The following is a 19,266-nucleotide window of genomic DNA, read 5'->3' on the forward strand; positions in this document are numbered from 1 at the left end:
GCCTCTGCCCACTGAGACCTGCAGCTCCAGCGCGTCTGCTGATTGGCTGTGCTGGCCCAACCTGACATGTCCTTGTGCAACGTCACTGTGGGCCTGACTTCTAGCACGAACAACCCTAACCCCTCTGGCATTGTTGACCAAAACTCCCAAAACTGACATGCCATGAGCCTGCTTGTCAGGTCAGAATCTTGCTATAGGTAGGCCTCGTCAATTGTTCTACAGTTCATCTTTCTCTCCGATTGGGTTGTAATGCTTCAACGGCTCTATGTGAGCAACACAGCATGGCCACTACGCAAGGCCTTCACTTGGCGTGGATCAAGGCGACTCTCGAGGCGACCGCCTCTTCACAACCAGACGCACCATCAAAGAATCCTGATTGACACACCAACCGAAATGAACCATCGACCGCAACATACATAGCACCCATAGTGATGGCAACACATTCTCTTCGAAAGCCTTCAATCTGACAATCCGAGAGCACCAAGTAGCCCCTTATTGGCCAGCACGCCGTCTTTGCCCCACAAACACCGCCCAACAGCTTCGGCGCCTGTTAGTCTTAGTGGGCAGTGCTCGACTACTGTCATTATGGCTGCCTGAAAGCTGCGAGAGACATCTCATCGCTCTCGTAGTGAAGAGGATGACAATCGCCGCTCGTTTACACGATGACCTGGTTTTTACAGTACTCAGTTCGGCCTGAAACGATACTGACGGTACTCGCCGTGGCCATCTCCGTGGACCAACTTGTCACCATCGTAGCGACTACTGGAGCAGTCGTTCTATCTTTGTGTTTCTGGCTACATATAATTGGGCTCTCGTCGGACTTCTTCCCGACCTTGGGCCAGCATGCGCGGCTTCAACCTGACTCTTTTTCACAGGAGCACCTCTCTCAGCGCCAACTCGAGGAAGAGGACTTACAGCCAAAGGCGGTGGGCGAAGAAATGAAATCAAGGGAAGAGTTGTCTTCGACACCCGTCGGGGGAAGCTCAGTGAGTAGTTCCGACTCGAGAAGTCAGTCAGAGAGTGAAGCTTTGGAGGAGCAGGCAGTGGAGCAAGGCTACCTCGGAAAAGTCCCAGCTGAGTACAATCTACCAGAGGACGATGTCAAAGGACCAGTATGAGATCGTCCACATGCTTCCCATTATAATGCTTCTGCTGACTACCTGCGCAGTTGGAAGTGCCCATCTGGTTTTTGAATTACAACCTGAAGACAACGAGTGAGCTTGCCAACCACATGCCCAAAGTAATCATCAAGGAAGACGCGCCAGATACAGCATACGGTGAGGATGCCGTTTTTGAAATCAAATCAGCTGTGTACAACAACCTTTGGTCTGTCTTGTCAAACCCGAGCCAGACATGGGAGTCAGCAAACGAAGAGAATGTGCCCTTCTTCAGGAGGGCGACCCTTCTCCTGACCGCGATTAACACCATGTACGGGGCTCGGGGCCACCGCGCCTTCTTTGAAGCTGTCGTCGAACAGTTTGCCACTGACATTGGGGCTGATCTTATCGCACTGGACATTGAGGATGTTTTGGACTTGGGTGAGTACTGGTTAAATGGACCAGAAAGTCGGGGCTGTGTACCGGAAGGCAAAAGGGACAAGCCGCTGTTGTTCGCACATACATTGCTCGACGTTCCAGACCAGAGGATATTCAGGCACGGTACCGGTAGCGTCACGCCTGAGCGTCGACCATTGATCATACACATTCCAGATGTTCACCACTTCGACATACCCGACGATAATGACTTCCAAGGCAGCCCAAGATGGTTCGACTTCGCCGACATCAAAGAAATACTCGACGTGATACTGCTAGCCATCATCAATCAAGCGGGAGGGAACGGTGCCACCTTGCTTGTGCTTTCGAGTCGCTATTACACCACATCCCACAGAAACACTGACATTCCCCTCGTAAATGCGCTTCTTGAGGCCGAAGAGGACATAACACTGGTGCCACTGAAAACTCCAAGCCAGGTCAAACTGCTTGAAGAAGGACTTCCCAACTGCGATCGTCATCTTCGCATAAACATCCGTTCATTCCAGCGACAGATAAGGGCCACTATCGGGGACTTTACTTCGCCGCTATTGCAGCCTCACACGGCATGGGAGTTCATCAATGACTGCGAGACATCGAGGAGGTTTTGCCTCGGGCACCGGCAACATGAGGAAATCATATCAGTTGGGAAGAAAGTTGCGCTTCAAGTCGGAAGACATGGAAGCGTCACTGCCGATCATATTCGACAATCACTTATTTCAGTGGCCTCGCACGGAGAAATGCTAAAAGATTGGGACATTGTGAGTAGTGTTGATGACGTCCAGTCGCGCTGGGCTCAATTTTCGCCACATATTAGACAAAAGCTCGAGCAAGCTGAGAACGGGAATAATGACGCTGAGAAACAATTATTGGATCTTGTTGTTGATCCCGGTTCGTCACCACCGGCGTTGGGGTCCTTGACTGCTCTGAGGCTAACATCGCAACAGGGTCGGTCATGCACGGATGGTCGAATATCCAGCTCGATTTGGACACCAAGGATGCCATCGCCCAGTTGATTTACCAGGCAACAGGGACTATTTCGTCCCATATCCGGTCTGGAATCCTCGCAACTGTCAAAGTCGGCGGTGCTCTACTCTACGGCCCCCCAGGGACAGGCAAGACTCATCTAGCAAGAGTGCTGGCCCACGAGCACGAGCTGGTCATGATTTCGGTATCTTCGGCCGACATTGAGTCGAGTCGTGTGGGTGAAACAGAAAAGACCATCCAAAACCTCTTTAGTCTAGCTCGCAAACTCCATCCAAGCATCATTTTCATCGACGAAGCGGACTCCCTCCTAAAGCGCAGGGAACCACACGACCACACGTGGGAGCGTGCTCGACTGAACCAATTCCTTGCCGAAATGGATGGTCTCAAACAGGACATGAACTCGCCGTTTGTTATCCTGGCCACCAACCTTCCACAAGCACTTGATGACGCCGTTCTCCGTCGCGTTCCTGCAAGATTGTTCATGGGCTTACCGCGGGCGCGGGCGAGGCGAGAGATTATTGCAATCTGCCTCCGCGAAGACGTTGTTGCAGACGACGTGAACGTTGATGACCTTGTACGACGCACCAAGGGTTATACAGGCTCCGACCTGCATACTCTGTGTGTCCAGGCTGCTTTGATCTCAGCGGCCGAATCCCAAGCGTCGAGGTCTGTTAACAACATGACCGGGCTTAGTAGCATACAGCGAGTTCACTTTGAAAAGGCACTGAGACGATCAGCACCTACGAGCACTGGACACGCACTGGCTGCGATCCGGGAATTTGCCAAAGCAAGCGACCCACAAGCATTGGCTCAGTTTACAGCGCCTGACAATGATGAGGTAGAACAAGCATCGACATCGGCAGAGCCTTCGTTGCCGCGCCAGAAGACGGGAATCACGACCGGTACATTGACACCTCCGGATCAAAGTATTGACAACGTAGGAGATTCGGGGTCTGTGACAGAGGGTGAAGCCGCTTCTGACTTTGCATCGCCTGAGTTCGGAGTCCCAGAAGCTCCAACATCGCATAAAACAACCTCTGCCTTGGGGCCGCTTTACACACCCCTGAAAAGCAACAGCCGACAAATCAGAGTGCTATCCATCACGCCACAGTCACCCAAAACTGAGGACAGTTGGATAGAGTGCAGGCTTGAGACGGTCGACCTCGATGACATGGAGGTGTGGTACCACGAGCTGCGGACCATACTCCAAGCAAACGATGGCGAGTTCCCATTTGATGTGACCAAAACACCTCCGGCATGGATTCTAGCGACAGCTGCAAACGAGCTGGCCAAGGAACAACCAAAAGACACTGAGATGCACTGGGCATATGTTTTGGAAAAGTTCAACTCGATCCCTGAGCTGAAGACGTTGAAATCAGACGTACCATTCGAAAGGTTGACAAGATGGAAGGAGTTCGCTCCGAGATATGAATGGGGGGACTACATAGCTATGAGTTATACCTGGGTGAGCACTGTCATCATCGTCAGCTATGCGGTATTCACGCTGACACCTTTATCTCAGGGACCTCCCGAACCTTCTCACACCATCTTGGTGAATAATCACGAGGTACAAGTTGGTGGCAACCTTTACCAGATGCTCTTGAGGCTCAGTAAGTCAGTAGAGGTCAAACAGTCACATCTCAAGGTCTGGATTGATGCCCTCTGCATCAACCAAAATGACGACAAAGAAAAGGAGACCGAGGTGCAAAAGATGGATGTGATATACAGCATGGCTCTGGCAGTTCGAGGGTGGATAGGTACCCCGTCCTCGGCAACACCAGGGTCCCGTTTTGACACCGCTTACACATTGGTGCGACAGTGGTTCAGTCAGCATCAGGGAATCCCCAAGTCTTACATTTCCGACCCCACACTATACCCTCAGTCACTACTTCGGTCGTTGCGAACTGTGGCCTTTGAGCTCATCAGACTGCCGTACTGGAGTCGCACTTGGATCACACAGGAGATTGCGCTCGCTAATTCTGTTTGTTTTTGGTACGGTGATGACTACCTCTTTGTACCCGGAGAGATAAAGCGAGCGCTCGAACCGTTTGTCGACTTTAGCTCGGCACTCAATCAGCCATCAGACTTGCACTTTATGTGGGATGACGGTGAGCTTGACTCCAGCTCTGATCTCCCCTCGATCCAGGAACAACGGATGTTGTCTCAGCACGTCCATCGAATCTTTGTCAAGTTTGACCTTCGGGAGCTCCCCAGGGTTAATAACACCGGACTTCTCATCACGATTTTGACTTTGGCCCAAGCATCCGCCGCCACCGATTTGCGCGACAAAGTCTATGGGACACTGGCCCTGCTCCCCCTCTCCATCAGAGACAGTGTCAAACCCAGCTATGCAGAGTTTTATGCGGCACTCGATGCTTACGCAGACTTTGCTAAAGCCTGTATCCTCGGCCTGGGCGATCTATCAATATGGACCTACCTAACCCGGTTACAGCCCCGTCCAGGGGGTAGCTCTCTACCGAGCTGGGCCATCGATCTCAGTAGTGAGGCGGACGATGCTTTGGTTCAAGAACGTACGACCCCACCATCACGTCCTGGTTCCCGCTTCAACGCCAACGCGGGAAAACAACAATGTCCTGCCTTTTCTCACGACGGACGCATCATGTATTGCGAGGGACTGATCATCGACTCCATTGACACGTTGACGATGTCGCCCTCGCGCGCAAGGGAAATCACATTACAGGATTCGTATTTCAACCCGTTGTCTTCAGTGACCAACCCCCCCGCTGCCCCGTCGAACATGCCCAACGAAGATGCCAGGACGGCTTTAGCACGCGTGCTGCACGCAGAACCCGAGTATGACATATCCAATCCAAGCTGTCTCCTCAATCTGGCCTGGGGTCTAAAGGAAGATCGTCCGCCAGACGGGCTCAACTGGCAAAGACTGGAAGCCAACATCAAGGACGCTTCTGAACTAGCTCACGCCCACATGTCCTTGTTGTGGTGGCGCGCCCTTCTCCATGCCAACTTCGACTTTATGATCAAAGGGTGCCCACTGCACAGCTACTTTTCTTCAGGTGCGGCACAAGAGTTCCAACCACACGAGTACACGTACCAGGATCTATCTCAGACATCTTATCGAAGACTTTGCATGACTTCAAATGGTCGGGTTGGGATGGTGCCAGGTCTGGCCCAAGCCGGCGACAAGATTGTCGTTCTCTTTGCTTGCCAAAAGCCGGTGGTGGTTCGCCCCAAGGGGAAGCATTACGAGTTCATCGGCACCTGTTTTGTGGACGGGCTCATGAGGGGGGAGGCCGTGGCTGATATGGAAAGCGGGGGCAAGCTCAATCCTGAGATGATTTCTTTTTGTTAGGTACCACTTCTTCCTAGTAAACTTGTTACAAAATCCCCCCCTCGCTCCACCCCTCCCAATCCTGCTCCCAGTCAACATCCACCATCTCCTCATCAGCATCAATTGCCAACCTCGCCATCAGATCCCCCAGCTCCTCGGCCAACTGCTCGTCAAAATCAACATAAACATCCATATCCTCCACCCCATACCTCGCACTAAACTCATCCAGAATACTTCTCCCCTGTTCGGTTCTCTGGTCAGCCAAAATATCAACATGCACCGCCCCTTCAATCCCGCCAAAATACTCCTTTCGCGTCTGCCCATCTTCATTCTCCTCCAACCAAGCGGTAAACTCGTCCACCACCCTTACAAGCTCGCTTCTCCCCCTCGCGGAGTTCATCCACCCTATTTTGACCCCGTGCTCCCTGTCCCATAATCTAGCTTCAACAGTCATCAACACCAAACCATGAAGGACCTCCCCGGTGACACGTCCAAACCACGCCTCGGGTTGGTGTGCGATAACCTCCTCCCAGAATAAACTCTGATCTTCCAGGCTGCGCATTTTCTATTGGTCATCAGCATCGTTCTGTTTCCAGTCTGGTTTGATCTCACCATCCCCTTCCCTTTCAAAACCCCCAACCCAGCCTCGAAAACAGAGACCAATCCCCTCTCTACCACTTTTTTGTCCAGCTCGTTGGCCCCCGCGCCGAATGCGTGCAGGAGAGCCCTTCTTTCACGTCCCTCCAGGCCGGCTAACCTCCTTTCTAGCTTTCGGCTGTGCCGGTTTCGGGTTTCGCGCACCGGCCAGGAGAAGCCGATTTTGGGGAGCAGTTTTCGAAGGGATGCTGGTGGGCGTTTGACCTTTTCTGCTGACAAGGCCTTACTGGTCTGTACCGGCGGGGTGGATGGCTGAGCAGCGGCACGACGAGGTGGTGATATGGGAGGGGAAGGGGGGGGGAGGCTCATCGCTGAGCAACGCCTAGCAAGTGGCATCCTTTCCGACGGCGGCAACCCTTTTTTTCGGCTTTGACAGAGAGAATAAAGCTGGGAAGATGTCGTTTTCCTATTCCTTAGACACCGCCTCTGTCTCGGCAAGCTCGATCTGGAGGTTGCTGTCGGCAAACAGCCAAGTCTCCTCCTCTTTCTCGGGCGGGGGTTCACAGGCCTGCCATCATCTTCCCCATTCCCACCACCACCACCACCACCACCACCACCTCGACCACCTCGACCATCATCATCATCATCATCATCATCATCATCATCATCATTATCATCATTATCATCATCATCACGGTGTCGAGGTTCTGAAAACCGGCCGAGCGGAACAGCAACTTCCTGAGCCATACCTACCTGAGTTAAGCTTGAATTGGACGACGAGCAGAGGGGAGACACAAAATAGTCGATCCGGTGGTCCAGGTAGGAGCAGGCAGCTGAAACAGGTAGCAAACAGGACGAACAACCAAAAAGTCTCTCCACGACAATACTCAACTCCCGAGAGACGACAGCTACATATATACCCAACCCAACCAAACATGTCTCACATTCAACAATGCCAACCCCCCCAGAAAGAAAGGCCTTGGTACCCATCAGCAACAAAGCATTGGTTTTGCCTGTACTGATGGAAGGCTTCAGTGGGCACCAGATACTGCTAGACCTCAACAATGGTTCATTCAGCCCACAACTGCCTTGTACAAAATCTGCGAAACGATACAGCCCAACTCACACAGAGCCTTTACCCCTCCTTGCATGTTCTGCCACAATGTAGCACTACCTGCCTAGTCATTGACCAAAAAAAGGTCAAAAGGAAACTCAGTTTCTGAATCTTCAAACATTGTCACTCAGCCACTGCACTGCGCCAGCCGCGAATCGAACGCGGGGCCCATCGATGGCAACGATGGATTTTACCACTAAACCACTGGCGCTATGAGGGATTTGATGTGCTTGTTGGCATGGAAGAGACCTTCATCACGTCTTCGCGGGTGTGGGGGGTACAAGGGCCGGAGTCCGGGATAGCCTCGCCCTGAAATGGAATATCACGCATGGTCATCCCGGACGTCCGTCTCAGCAGGTACATAACTCACGGAACCGAGAAATACAGCAGCATCAACTGAGGTCATGAATCTATTGGAGCCCAACCAGGCCCTTTTGGCAGAAAAAAACTACAAACTGGGTGCAAAAACTACATGCCGTCCCTTCATTATACGCCGTCCCAAAACCCGTCTACTCCAGCTGGCCAATGCCGAGGTGGTCCACATCGGCCTTAACGATACGCAGAGTGTTTGTGTTGCCCATGCCGCCCTTCCAGCCCTGGACAACCACCACCGTCTCACCCTCGTTGAGAACACCCAAGTCGATAGCGTGGGTAAGACCCCACTTGATGCGGCGATCCACATCCTCCTGCCAGTTGACTTTGCTAAAGTCGGGCTTGGCCTCTGGGAAGGAGAATGGGTATACGCCGCGGTACAAGTGGGCATATCTCGAGGCCGACGCGTTCCGAGTGATCATGATGATGGGGCAAACAGGGCGGTACTTGGAGATGAGGCGGGCAGAGACCCCCGAGGTGGAGAGAACGAAGATGGCCGAGGCGTTGAGGTCGAGAGACGTCCGGACAGCCGCCATGGCGCAAGACTCGACAATGGAGACGGGGCGCTTGACAAGGGCGCACAGCTCCTCGAAGTGGCTGACATATGGGATGGTGTTCTCGGCCTTGAGGCAGGCCTCGCTCATCTCACGCACAGCCTCGTTGGGGTAGCTACCCTTGGCTGTCTCACCGGAAAGCTAGGCGATGTTAGTGCCTGGGTGCAAACAAGACATCTTTGCTGCAAACATACCATGACACAGTCGGCGCCGTCAGTAACTGCGTTGCCAACATCACTGATCTCGGCTCTGGTTGGCCTGGGGTTCTTGATCATGGACTCGAGCATCTGAGTGGCGCAAATGACGGGCTTGCCAGCAATGTTGCACATGGCAATGATCTTCTTCTGAGCGGCGAACACCTCGGCGGCGGGAATCTCGATACCGAGATCGCCACGGGCAACCATGACACCGTCGGTCTCCTCGAGAATCTCGGCAAAGTTGTTGAGACCTTGTCTGTTCTCAATCTTGGCAATGATCTGAATGTGCTTGCCCTCCTCGCCGAGGACCTCACGAATGTCCTTGATGTCTTGCCCTCTGCGGATGAAAGCTGTGGCAAATCAAAAAATTAGCACATGTCGTTACAGCCAGCCATGGGCGTACATACAAGCAAAGACCATGTCGACATTGTTCTTGACGCCGAACAGGAGATCGGCCTTGTCCTTCTCGGAGAGGGCGGGCAGATCGACATCGGTGTTGGGCAGGTTGACACCCTTGCGGGAAGAGATGAAACCATTGTTGCGCGCCTGAACCTTGATGGTCTTGTCGTCGACAATCTCGAGCACATCGAACGCCAAGACACCGTCGTCGACGTAAATAATTCGGCCTGGGGAGATGACCTTGGTGATGTTCTTGTAGTCGACGTACCTGGTGCAGTGTCAGTTTAGGAGGTTCGTGGGGGGTGAATCGGGGGAGCTTACATGTTCTCGGTGGTGCAGGCCGTGGCATACTTCTCATCGGTGGTGATGTTCAAGATGGCGCCGGCGGAGATGGGGAGATCGGCATCGTTGACGGTGTTGCCGGTACGGATCTCGGGGCCCTTGGTGTCGAGGGCGATGGCGACCTGACGGCCCTTCTGGGCCTTCTCGGCAGCGCGAGCATTGTCAATGACAGACTCTGCAGTCACAGACTGTTAGCACCGACGATCAAAGGAAGACAAGACTTGTGCCAAGCATCCGTGGATGGCCAGGCGGTGGTGTCTGCGGGTCGCCCAGGTGGAACCAGGGAAAGCTGGACCTGAGCGGACCTCGCGACCTCTCCACCAAAGCGCATCATCGAGGCATGGATAGCGCAGGGAACATACGGTGGTACTCGTAGCTGCCGTGGGAGAAGTTCATGCGCACCACGTTGAGGCCAGCCTCGCGGAGCTTGTTGATGGCCTCAACAGAGTTCGTCTTGGGGCCAATGGTGCAGATGATGGAGGTGCGGCGGAAGTTGCGGGCAGGCTGGAACGCGGTATCGAGCTGCGAGAGCCATTCGATCTTGCCCCCCAAGTTGAGGTGGTCGAGAGCTGTGTTGACCATGTTGAAGGACTGTAGGGGAATTCTGAGCGAGACTCGGAACCCGGAAGGAGGAGATAGAGGTCGGACTGCTAAAGATTCCTGGAGATGAGGTCTTGTCAGCGGGACGGGTTCGAAATCCAACGATGGAATTGCTGAGATGTTTGCTGAGGCGGAAACAAGAACACAAAATCGAGTTCCGGCCGGAAGTCGAGCATAAGAAGGCAACCCCTCGCCCAGCCAGGGTCCCGTCGGACTGCAGCGATAACGGAACACCGGATGCGCTGACGCCGCAACCCCCGGCCAGCCAACGAGAGACAGAAGAGACAGACGAGACAGAAGAGACAGAAGACAGAAGAGACAGACGAGACAAACTCACCTCTTAACAATGCGATGTTCAAGAGTGGTCGAGCAGGTGAAGAGAGGAAGGGAGAACGAGAGGGATGGATGGATGGGAAAGTCGAGGAAAAGTTGAGGGAATTGGGTTTGTATCTAGTTCTGGAAGTTCTGCGCGAAAAAAAGAAAAAAAAACAGATGCGGTTCAACCAAAGCCCAGCCAAACTGGACTTGCCTGCCTTCGGGCATGGAGGGGAAGCTTCCCCCCCAAAAGCTCTTCCCAACAATCATCCCACTCAGCTCTTGCCAAAGCCCCACGCACCCCTCCCCTCCCTGGACAGTGAATGGGTGGATGGGGTCTTGACGTGGGCGGTTAGGTTAGGTTCGTCTCCCCTTGCCATTGAGGTGGCCTTGTCAAACCTGGAACCCATCGCGGTGGCTTGCATCGGCCATGCATGATGAAGATACGAAGCCCCGATATCCAGCTCCCGTAGTAGATTGACTTGACCCCTATTTATATGCATGTAGCATCTCTGTGTCCATCACATCGTTCGTCCATGGCATCGCTGCCGTGAGTGTTCCTGCCAAGGCCCCTCACCAGATGAAGACCCAAAAAGAACGCGGGGGTTCTCATCAGATTACCCCACCTTTCTGACGGGCGGTGAGAGGGCCATTGGTGGCGGGGGTGGTGTTCTGTCGTTTGGGTGACACAGAGAATGTCAACCAATCGCTGACAACTCTGACGGCATGCGGGGCAGAGTGAGGGAAAAGCGGGACAATTCCAAAGGGGTTTGGCCTGCTTTGCTCGTGACTCCGCACGTGCATCCTTCCTGGCTGAGCTGCCCTGCTGAGGTAAGGCAGCCTTGAAGTGGTCCAAGCTCTCGAATCGGCGGCTGCGCACGGGGCACACGGTGGCTGGAAGAGGAGCTGAGTCTTGCTGGTGTCTGTCGTTGTCGCTTGCTTCTGATCGCCCGACCGACCCCCCGCTAAAGATTCCATACCGACATCACCAGAACCGCATCACCATCGCTATCCTCCCCACATTCCTGTCGAGACTGCCCTGCGCCGCCGATATCTGTCCAACTCTCGTCCGTTGCGAAAATAAATTTGTTCTCGGTCGACTCGATTCACCATGGTCGTAAGTATTCGCCCCCTTCGAGTGTCATCACCGCCTCTTTCTGCTCGGCGGTCTCTGTGTCGCTTTCCGAGTCTAAGAACCATGCCGTCTTCCAGCTCCTCGACTTACTGACATTCGGCCTCTGGTCAAAGCTGGCAAGGTTGACTCATTATGCCTTTGATGCTGTGCTCGGTGAGTCGCTGCCCACACCTCTCGCCTGCACCGCCTTTGCTTGGGCTCTCTGTCGGCTAACCCAACATACCTAGTTTCCACCATCCTTGCGGGGATGAAGCGCTCGACCGGCCTGACGTGAGTCGATTAACGAGAACATGGAAAGAACCGAATAAAAGTGCTGATGGTTCGGAATTCGCAGTTTCCAAGCCGATCAGATTGGTGATTCGGACCAGGACCCCTTCAGGAAGTTCATGAACCGCTACCTAGGTGTCGGCGAGTGGGTGATGGATCAGTCGGTTGCCATCGCAGGCTCGAGCAAGTGGTTCAAGAGAACCCGGTAAAGCGCCTCCATGCTTTCATGACGAAACGATCGAAACCGGATGGCGGGGAAACAGGCGGTCGAGGCGAGGGGAGCATATGGACGCCAGCCTCCCTATGGCTCAACTGGTTTGGGGCTGGCGGAGGAGATCATGATCATGATCATGTTCATGTTATGACCGGGCCGGGTACATGCGGGCGGTTTTCGGGGTGCTTTTCTCGAGTCGCGCGGTCTTTTTTTGTTGGCGGCGTTCAGGGACTCTCCTTGACAAAGAGGGGGATGCATTTTCTCCTCTTGGGATTTGAATATCGGATTTGGTCCTAGGATTTTTGCGCAATACCATTGGAATTTTCCCATCTCTGTGTCCTGGTGATGCAGGAGGCTCCTGGGGTGTGTTTCTGTCCGTCTCCCGTTCTGTTCCGATGCCCCATCCGGGGTAGCATTAGCCGAGGCAATCCATAGCAGGTCTAGTTCTGCCAGCTGTGCCAGCCCACGGGCCGCAAGTTCACAACACCACTCACACGACAGACACCACGACATGTTTCGAGTTACATACACATAGGGCACGGCTTGACGGTTCAATGGCTGGATTATGTTGATCTACCGCCCTTGAAACAAGGCCTTCTCTGCCGGGAAGAAGCACTCTTCGTCTGGCGGCAATACATCCTCTTCTTCCTCCTCCCCCCACTCCTCCGAGTACATTTGTTTCAGCCTCCTTCTCGCCCAATAGAGATACTCCCCCTTGTCCTCGAGATAATCAACGAAGATGTTCCAATTCTTGCTCCCCGCAGCAACGGCCTAATGACTTTGCGTTGCAACCAGTCGCAGGCTCTCTGGCTTTCCTGACATGTCGCGCTCTCCTGCAGCGCTTCCCACTCCAAGTCTGTTTCCGTCTTCTCCATCACGGGCGCGAGAGCCGTCCTCGCCTCGGGCTCGGACATGGCTTGCAGAACCATCATCTGACGCTTCAGATCCTCGAGTTCTTCTTCGTCCAACTCCATCGGATCAAACGGCTTGCTCAGCCTGTCTCTGGCGTAGCGGTGGAGAAACTGGAGGAGGCTGATCACCTCGGACAGGTAGCGGAGTCTGTCGTCCGCGTCGCTGAGCATGTTGGTGAGATCACGCAGGGTTTTTCGCATGTTCCTGAGCCTGCTTTCGAGGTAGAGGAAGGGTGGGCGGCCGTGGCGGTTTTGGGGTTTTAATTGGGCTTCGATCGTGCTGGGGAGGGTTGGGTATGTGGTGAGGGGGGGCTGGCTGATGCGCAACCTGTCGTCGGTCAGGACGGGCAGGAACTTTGGGGCGGAAGTGTCGGAGTGGGCGATGAGGCGGTAGATTGTTTTGATTCAGGTGCCGGTTATGCCGGGTTTTGATGCTACGTCGTAGGAGCCGGGTTGACGGCCGGCGATGGCGGTGGTGAGGGAGATGAGGCGGAGGATGGAGTGGCCGACGCGGCCGGACTGGCTGGTGTTGTGGTTCTGCTTGGTGTTGTTCTCCTGCGTGTTGTTCTCCTGTGTGTTGTTCCCCTCAGTGTTGTTCTCGCCCATGCTGTTCTCGCCCACGTTATTCTTCTTCATCTTTCGAAATGATTTGAAAGAGGCTCGCCAGTCATGGGTGATCAGGTCCATCCTTTCATATTCTTTTCCTGCCGGAAGAAGCTTGTCGAGGAAGCTTTCCACCTTGCTGGTCGTGTCATAGGAAACCAGAAATGACAGGTCGCTTTTCATTGCGGGCGGTTTGTTGGGTGCCATTGGTCTGAGTTGAGGCTGGTGTAAGTATTGGACCTGTGGTCTGAGTTGAGAGTGGACCAAGTTGGCACTGGACTGACCCAGTTGAGAGCAAACTGAGTTGAGACCTGTGGTCTGAGTTGACACCTCGAGAATGGTATGGGTTGAGAGTATGGAGGAATGCAAGTGGTTGCATAGATCGGGGGGAACCCGACGAGAGTATATATAGTCGTTTTTAAATACTTTACCAAAGTTTTTCGCGCGACCGCTCTGTTTAAAACTCTAACAGCGAGGCGTTGGCATAGACTGACAGGCTGCAACTCAGACGGTGAGGTGGTTTAGGTTAGGTTTGGCAGCTCACAACACCACCGGAATAGAACCTGAACTGGCTGAATCGATCGCAACAGAGACCATCTCCTTTGATTGTCGGAAGCCCTTGACCATCTATCACTTTGCTTCTCTTCTGAGACCAATTCATCTTTACTTAATTGTAGCGAACATAATATGTCTATGAGCCCATGTTTCCTTGCGATTGTGAGCGGTAGGTGGGAGGCTCCCGTGGGGCACCAGTGTTTGCAAATTGCTTTTCGCTGTGTGGGATCCAGAAGCTCCACGATGGCTTTAAAATGACAGAGGGGATTGATTATCAAGTACACAAGAGTTCAGGGCTACCATACCCTGCGTACCAGCAGCATCGATATGCGGGTCAGGGTTGTGCATTGTAGTCATGATGAGAGCTCATTGACACAAGACTTCTTTGTTCACCCACAGACATACAATGTGCAACGTAGCCATGTCGTATCATTTTGGCCATTTTGTTTGAAAAGATAAAAATGAAATAAAAACACATTTGATACCCCCAAGAAAGCGTTCAGTCACAGTTGCCATATCACTTGCCCCGGGCAGTGATCATCTCTCGTCATCTGCAAACTGACCAATCACAAGCCGCCTTGCACACAGTGTAGGGTGCAACTCTGATAACAAATCATGTCCTTCATGGACATCATCCAGGACGACTTTTCCTCCCTCGACCTTCACGAACCACTATCGCCATCTCATTCCGGCCAACCAATCAATAACGACAGATTAGCCCGCATCATGGAAATCCGACGCCTCGAAAGCCCAGATCTCAACCCGCCCAGGTACCACGACCCATCAACACCACCCTCCTCACCACCACAGCCATCTTCCACCTCATCATCCCCCGGAACACCCGGATCACCACCCAAACTACCACCATCCCCCCCTCAATTCCCCCAATTCTCCCTCTTCCCAGGTGAACTCCAAAACCTAATCTGGGACCACGCCGCCCAGCTCCTCTCCTCCCCAACCTCGACCCCAGGAATCCACTTCCTCCTCCAACCCCCCCTCTTAAGCCCCAACACCCCCCCTCTCATCCGCCCGGCCCCCTTCCAGCTTTCTACTCCATGGCTCACCAACGACCTCGACCTCATCCCAACCAGAGACTCCTTCTGTCTCAACCTCGCAAACCTCCTCCTCACCTGCCGCGCCTCTCGCGCCGCCATTCTCCGCAACAACGCCTCTTTCCCATTCGCTCACAACAGAACTATCCTAAGGTCTCTCCCCCAAAAGGGGTATCCAGTGTTGTGCCCCGCAAAGTCCGTCGACTTGTCCCTCGACCTCCACCGAGATTTGGTGTCACTAACCTCGGCCAATGGCACCTGTGACGAAGTGAGGAGGATGCTCGATTTTACCGACGGTAACCACTTCATCTTTTCGGCGGCGAGGAAATTTGCGGTGAGGTATGGGTTAGGCTGGGAACTGCCGACTCCGGGCCCGTTTCAGCACGACAGGCGGTGTCCGACGGGGTGGATGGGGATGAGGGGAGGTGGGAGGCCGGGGTTTTGCTCGAGGTGTGTGGGGAGGTTGGTTGAGCGGTTCAGGAGGTTGGAGGAGGTTTGGGTTGTGGTTGATTTGCCTGAAAAGGGGTGGAAAAGGGTTGATGGCGGGTGGGGGAGGAAAAAGGAGTTTGAAGGGTGGGATAGGCGGTGGTTTGCTGTTGAGGGGGTGGGCGTTGTGGGGGAGGAGGGGAATGGTAATGGGGGGGTAGTGGAGGAGGGGTTGGAGGTGCTGGAGAGGGTGAAGAGTAATTTGGTGAGTTCTTTTTGGAGATATAGGTTTGAGATGGAGAGGGAAGTGGTGCTGATGAGATGACAGAAAGATCCGAGGTATTATCATACGCCGTGGGTGAGCGAGTTGAAGTTTGGGTTGTTGGGGTGGGAGAAGTCAACATGATGAATGGTTGAAGAGAACTACAAAAGGTTACATGGCCATGCGATAAGAGTGTGTTGGTTGCAGTGGACTATGATCCGCATTGCACAAGGTGTTGGACATCATATGAATATCTTGAGCAAGGAAGACACCCGGGTAACAGGACACATGGATTGGATATCGATCATGTCTTTTGGCTAAAGTGGTAGGTTCAGTGCGATGAAGCTTGGACACCCATGCTTGCAGATCTTGGAGAAAACTGTGTCGAGAGTAGGTAGTGTATATTTCAGTACGGAGCGGCATACATAGACAGTACAAGCATACTCAAGTGATAGTGATTATAAAGGACATGCATGAGAGTGAGCTACCAGCGTTGTTTAGACAAGTGACAAAAGATCAGATGACTGACCGAGATGGGATGACAGGCCTCATGGTTTATGAAGATAAGATAGGCAAAGGCTCGTCGGCGCGGCACTCCGACAATTCCACCAACTTCACGATGGCATTGCTGGAGTTGACAATGTTGGAGGCTCCCATGACGTCTCGGGCCTGTCTCACAACCTAGGGGCAGCTTGTTTGATCAGACCCGATCGGCTCTAGCGCATCGCCTGAGTGGCTGACAGGGGTTGGGGGGGGTCAGATCGCCAGGGCGGAACCGTAGCGAGCACCATCCGAACCGAGTTCTAGAAGCTTAGCGCTCCAACCGCCTGAACCTCCAGGTGTCTTTGCCCCCACTCGCTGTGCCATTGAAGCTCGAAAATCATGAGGAGCGCAGGATGAATGGCATCACAAAGGAAGCCTGTAATCTAGAATTCCATGCTTTGCACCCAAGGCAAGACAATTTCAAGCATCGTCAGAAGACAAGCCAGATCTGACGACGGGACCAGGCACCCAGGCAAAGGCCACTGGGACCCGATGAGCGGGCAGGCACCTTTGATGCCCCTTGTCGCCGTCACGGGCACTCTGATCCACGCGCGCCACGGTCTCGACCCAAAGCCACCTCCACAGTTGATTGTTCTACCTGAACCTCGCTCGAACTTGGTCAAAGCAAAGCCCTGATCAGAGATGATGACGGTGCACATTGCCATCGGCTATATCTCGTTGTACACTTGTCATTCCACCTGCCTCGCCGGCCAGCCGGGTTGTCAAGGCTCGTTTCGAGCATCATTTGCGAATCACAACGGTCAAGCAGCGCACCAACCACCGCCAAAATGAAACTGGTGCGACGTCAACAGCGATCCACTCCGACGACAAGGAAACACGCTCCACCACGGGACAGCACCTCCTGAAGGAAGAGACAGGAAGCAATTGAAACTTTTTCCTCAGGTATCTCGTCACCCGTGTTCTCGATAGCAAGCGCCCGGGAAGCACCAAGGCCGACGGAGATGGCCATCTCGGGTGACCACCTCACCCACCCTACCTTAACCATCATCCAGCTCGGTGAACAACTCTGTTATACAACCAAATGACAAAGAAAAGACGACAGGAACAAATACGGTGAGGCTCGAAACGACATCAACTGTGGAGCGGCCCAGATTCTACCACCACCCTTAAATCCTAATCCTCACCTCGGATCCCGTGAATCCTGACCCCCAACGCCCGACTTCAGACGCCCAGGCAGGGGGGCACGGTACCTGCCGGGGATCTGAGCAACGGTGTGACCTGGCCGCCGGGGCCCCCAGAGCCAAGGAGGCTCAAGGAGGCTCTTGGCTCGGCGCAGGGGTGCGCTCACTGAACCTCAACCGCCGTCCTGCGACACAAGCGACGTCGACGTCCCCTTCGAGATGGAGCACGGCTCGACCATCCCATTTTGGGCCTTGTCGTTGCCATCCAAGTGCCAGTATGATCGCCATTAGGGGGCGCCTTTCACTCTCCTTTCCCTGGGCCCTGGGCCCTGGCTGCTTGGGTGTCATCCCGTCTCTGGAGGATTGTTCTATATAACCTCAAGTTTCCCATCCCTCTTGTCTCTTTTCTTTCCTTCCTCATTCCATTCAGCAAGTTCATCGCTCTCTTTTCTTGTTTTCTTCAGTCTTTTCAGTTCTGTGAACTCTTCGTTTCGTTCCGCTCTTTCGGCATTTACACATTCTTTACAACCGCTCGGCCGGTCCTTTACTTCTCCGCTACACCATCCCTACAAAAACAAGTTTTAGTGCGATAACTTCTGTTTGTCATCACCATGTATTCCAAGGCTGCTATCGTCGCCCTCATGCTGGCCGTTGTCGAGGCCCGTTTCGGTCAAGAGGGTGCCGTCCAGGGCGCCGTCCAGGCTCTCGGTGCCTTTGGCAACCCCGGTGCTGCCGGCACCTTGGCCGGTCAGACCCCCAGCGTTCTCCTCGCCGGAGCCAACGCCTGCGCGAAGCTCCAACTTGCCGACCAGATCGTCCAGGAGCTCGGCACTGACGATGCCGTCATCGCTGCCGCCAAGCTCCTCGTCCAGGCCGAGAAGAACTTCAACCCCTTCGCCGTCTCCATCCCCAGCATCTGCTCTGATGCCGGTCTCCCCGCCACCGAGGCCCTCCGTGGCATCATTCCTCTGGTCGACCCCGATGTTCCCGGCGCCGCTGAGCAGAACGCCCGCTCTGCCCAGTCCCTGAACAACCCCTTCAACGCCAACGGCCTGTCTGTTGCCGACATCACCGCCGCCCAGGGCTTCACTGACTTTACTGCTCAGAGCCTTGGTGGTGCCAACGCTGCTCCCCCTGCCGGTGGCAACAACAACAACAACAACAACAACAACAACAACAACAACAATAACAACAATAACAACAACGGCGGCAACGTCAACTGTGGAGCTCCGCGCACCCTCACCACCGTGATCGTGGCCGCTCCCACCGCCACTCCCGCCCCCGCTGCCGGCAACGGTAACAACAACAACAACAACAACAACAACAACGGTGGCAGCAACGGTGGCAACAACGCCGCCCTCGACTTCGGCTCCTGCGTGCCCACCATGAACTTCCTCGGCGGGCGCGGCAACCGGCCCGCGACCGAGTTCACCTTCAACGCCATCGACCCTGTCATCCTCTCGCGCCAGGGCGAGGCCCTCAACCCCAACATCATCACCAACCGCATCTGCGACGAGCTCACCAACATCTGCGGTGCCAACCAGGCGGCCAAGGACGCCTGCCTGGACGCCAAGGCCCAGATCCAGGCTCTCGGGACCAGGGACGCTTCCACCGCTGTTGCGTGGAACACTCTTTTGGGGTTCCCTGATGTGAACGTTAATGTTTAAGGGACCAAGGATAGGAGGTGTTGTTTCTTCTTGTTGTGAGATATGATGATATGATTCATTTCTTTACCGTTGTTTTTTTGTTTCTTTTTTTTTGTTGTTGTTGTTGTTGTTGTTGGAGTTTTTTCCGGGGGGGGGGGATGGAAGGAAGGAAGGGGTAATGATAGTAGCTAGTT

General features: G+C 54.1%; 6 protein-coding genes across 6 annotated transcripts, besides 1 other annotated feature; 4 read left to right on the plus strand and 2 right to left on the minus strand.

Moving 5' to 3' along the window:
- Positions 1-2,484: 2,484 nt before the first annotated feature.
- On the plus strand, positions 2,485-5,847 carry PODANS_5_3950 (uncharacterized protein; the record flags this gene model as incomplete). The annotated part of the gene is made up of 1 exon (XM_001904906.1): positions 2,485-5,847. One exon carries the CDS (start codon positions 2,485-2,487, stop codon positions 5,845-5,847), a length of 3,363 nt encoding a protein of 1,120 aa, XP_001904941.1.
- Positions 5,848-7,677: 1,830 nt separating this feature from the next.
- Positions 7,678-7,748, minus strand: a tRNA (tRNA-Gly).
- A 298-nt stretch (positions 7,749-8,046) lies between these two features.
- PODANS_5_3960 (uncharacterized protein) lies at positions 8,047-9,983 on the minus strand (the record flags this gene model as incomplete). The annotated part of the gene is made up of 5 exons (XM_001904907.1): positions 8,047-8,604; positions 8,658-9,010; positions 9,068-9,327; positions 9,381-9,576; positions 9,764-9,983. 5 exons carry the CDS (start codon positions 9,981-9,983, stop codon positions 8,047-8,049), a joined length of 1,587 nt encoding a protein of 528 aa, XP_001904942.1.
- Positions 9,984-11,427: 1,444 nt separating this feature from the next.
- PODANS_5_3970 (uncharacterized protein) lies at positions 11,428-11,927 on the plus strand (the record flags this gene model as incomplete). The annotated part of the gene is made up of 4 exons (XM_001904908.1): positions 11,428-11,433; positions 11,529-11,604; positions 11,679-11,721; positions 11,786-11,927. The coding sequence occupies 4 exons, from the start codon at positions 11,428-11,430 to the stop codon at positions 11,925-11,927; spliced, it is 267 nt and encodes an 88-aa protein (XP_001904943.1).
- A 1,321-nt stretch (positions 11,928-13,248) lies between these two features.
- On the minus strand, positions 13,249-13,653 carry PODANS_5_3975 (uncharacterized protein; the record flags this gene model as incomplete). Its single annotated transcript, XM_001904909.1, has 1 exon — positions 13,249-13,653. One exon carries the CDS (start codon positions 13,651-13,653, stop codon positions 13,249-13,251), a length of 405 nt encoding a protein of 134 aa, XP_001904944.1.
- Positions 13,654-14,616: 963 nt separating this feature from the next.
- PODANS_5_3980 (uncharacterized protein) lies at positions 14,617-15,804 on the plus strand (the record flags this gene model as incomplete). Its single annotated transcript, XM_001904910.1, has 1 exon — positions 14,617-15,804. The coding sequence occupies one exon, from the start codon at positions 14,617-14,619 to the stop codon at positions 15,802-15,804; it is 1,188 nt and encodes a 395-aa protein (XP_001904945.1).
- A 2,233-nt stretch (positions 15,805-18,037) lies between these two features.
- On the plus strand, positions 18,038-19,093 carry PODANS_5_3990 (uncharacterized protein; the record flags this gene model as incomplete). Its single annotated transcript, XM_001904911.1, has 1 exon — positions 18,038-19,093. One exon carries the CDS (start codon positions 18,038-18,040, stop codon positions 19,091-19,093), a length of 1,056 nt encoding a protein of 351 aa, XP_001904946.1.
- Between the last annotated feature and the right edge of the window lie 173 nt (positions 19,094-19,266).

Source organism: Podospora anserina, chromosome 5 (genome assembly GCF_000226545.1).
Source record: "Podospora anserina S mat+ genomic DNA chromosome 5, supercontig 4".
Lineage (NCBI taxonomy): Eukaryota > Fungi > Ascomycota > Sordariomycetes > Sordariales > Podosporaceae > Podospora > Podospora anserina.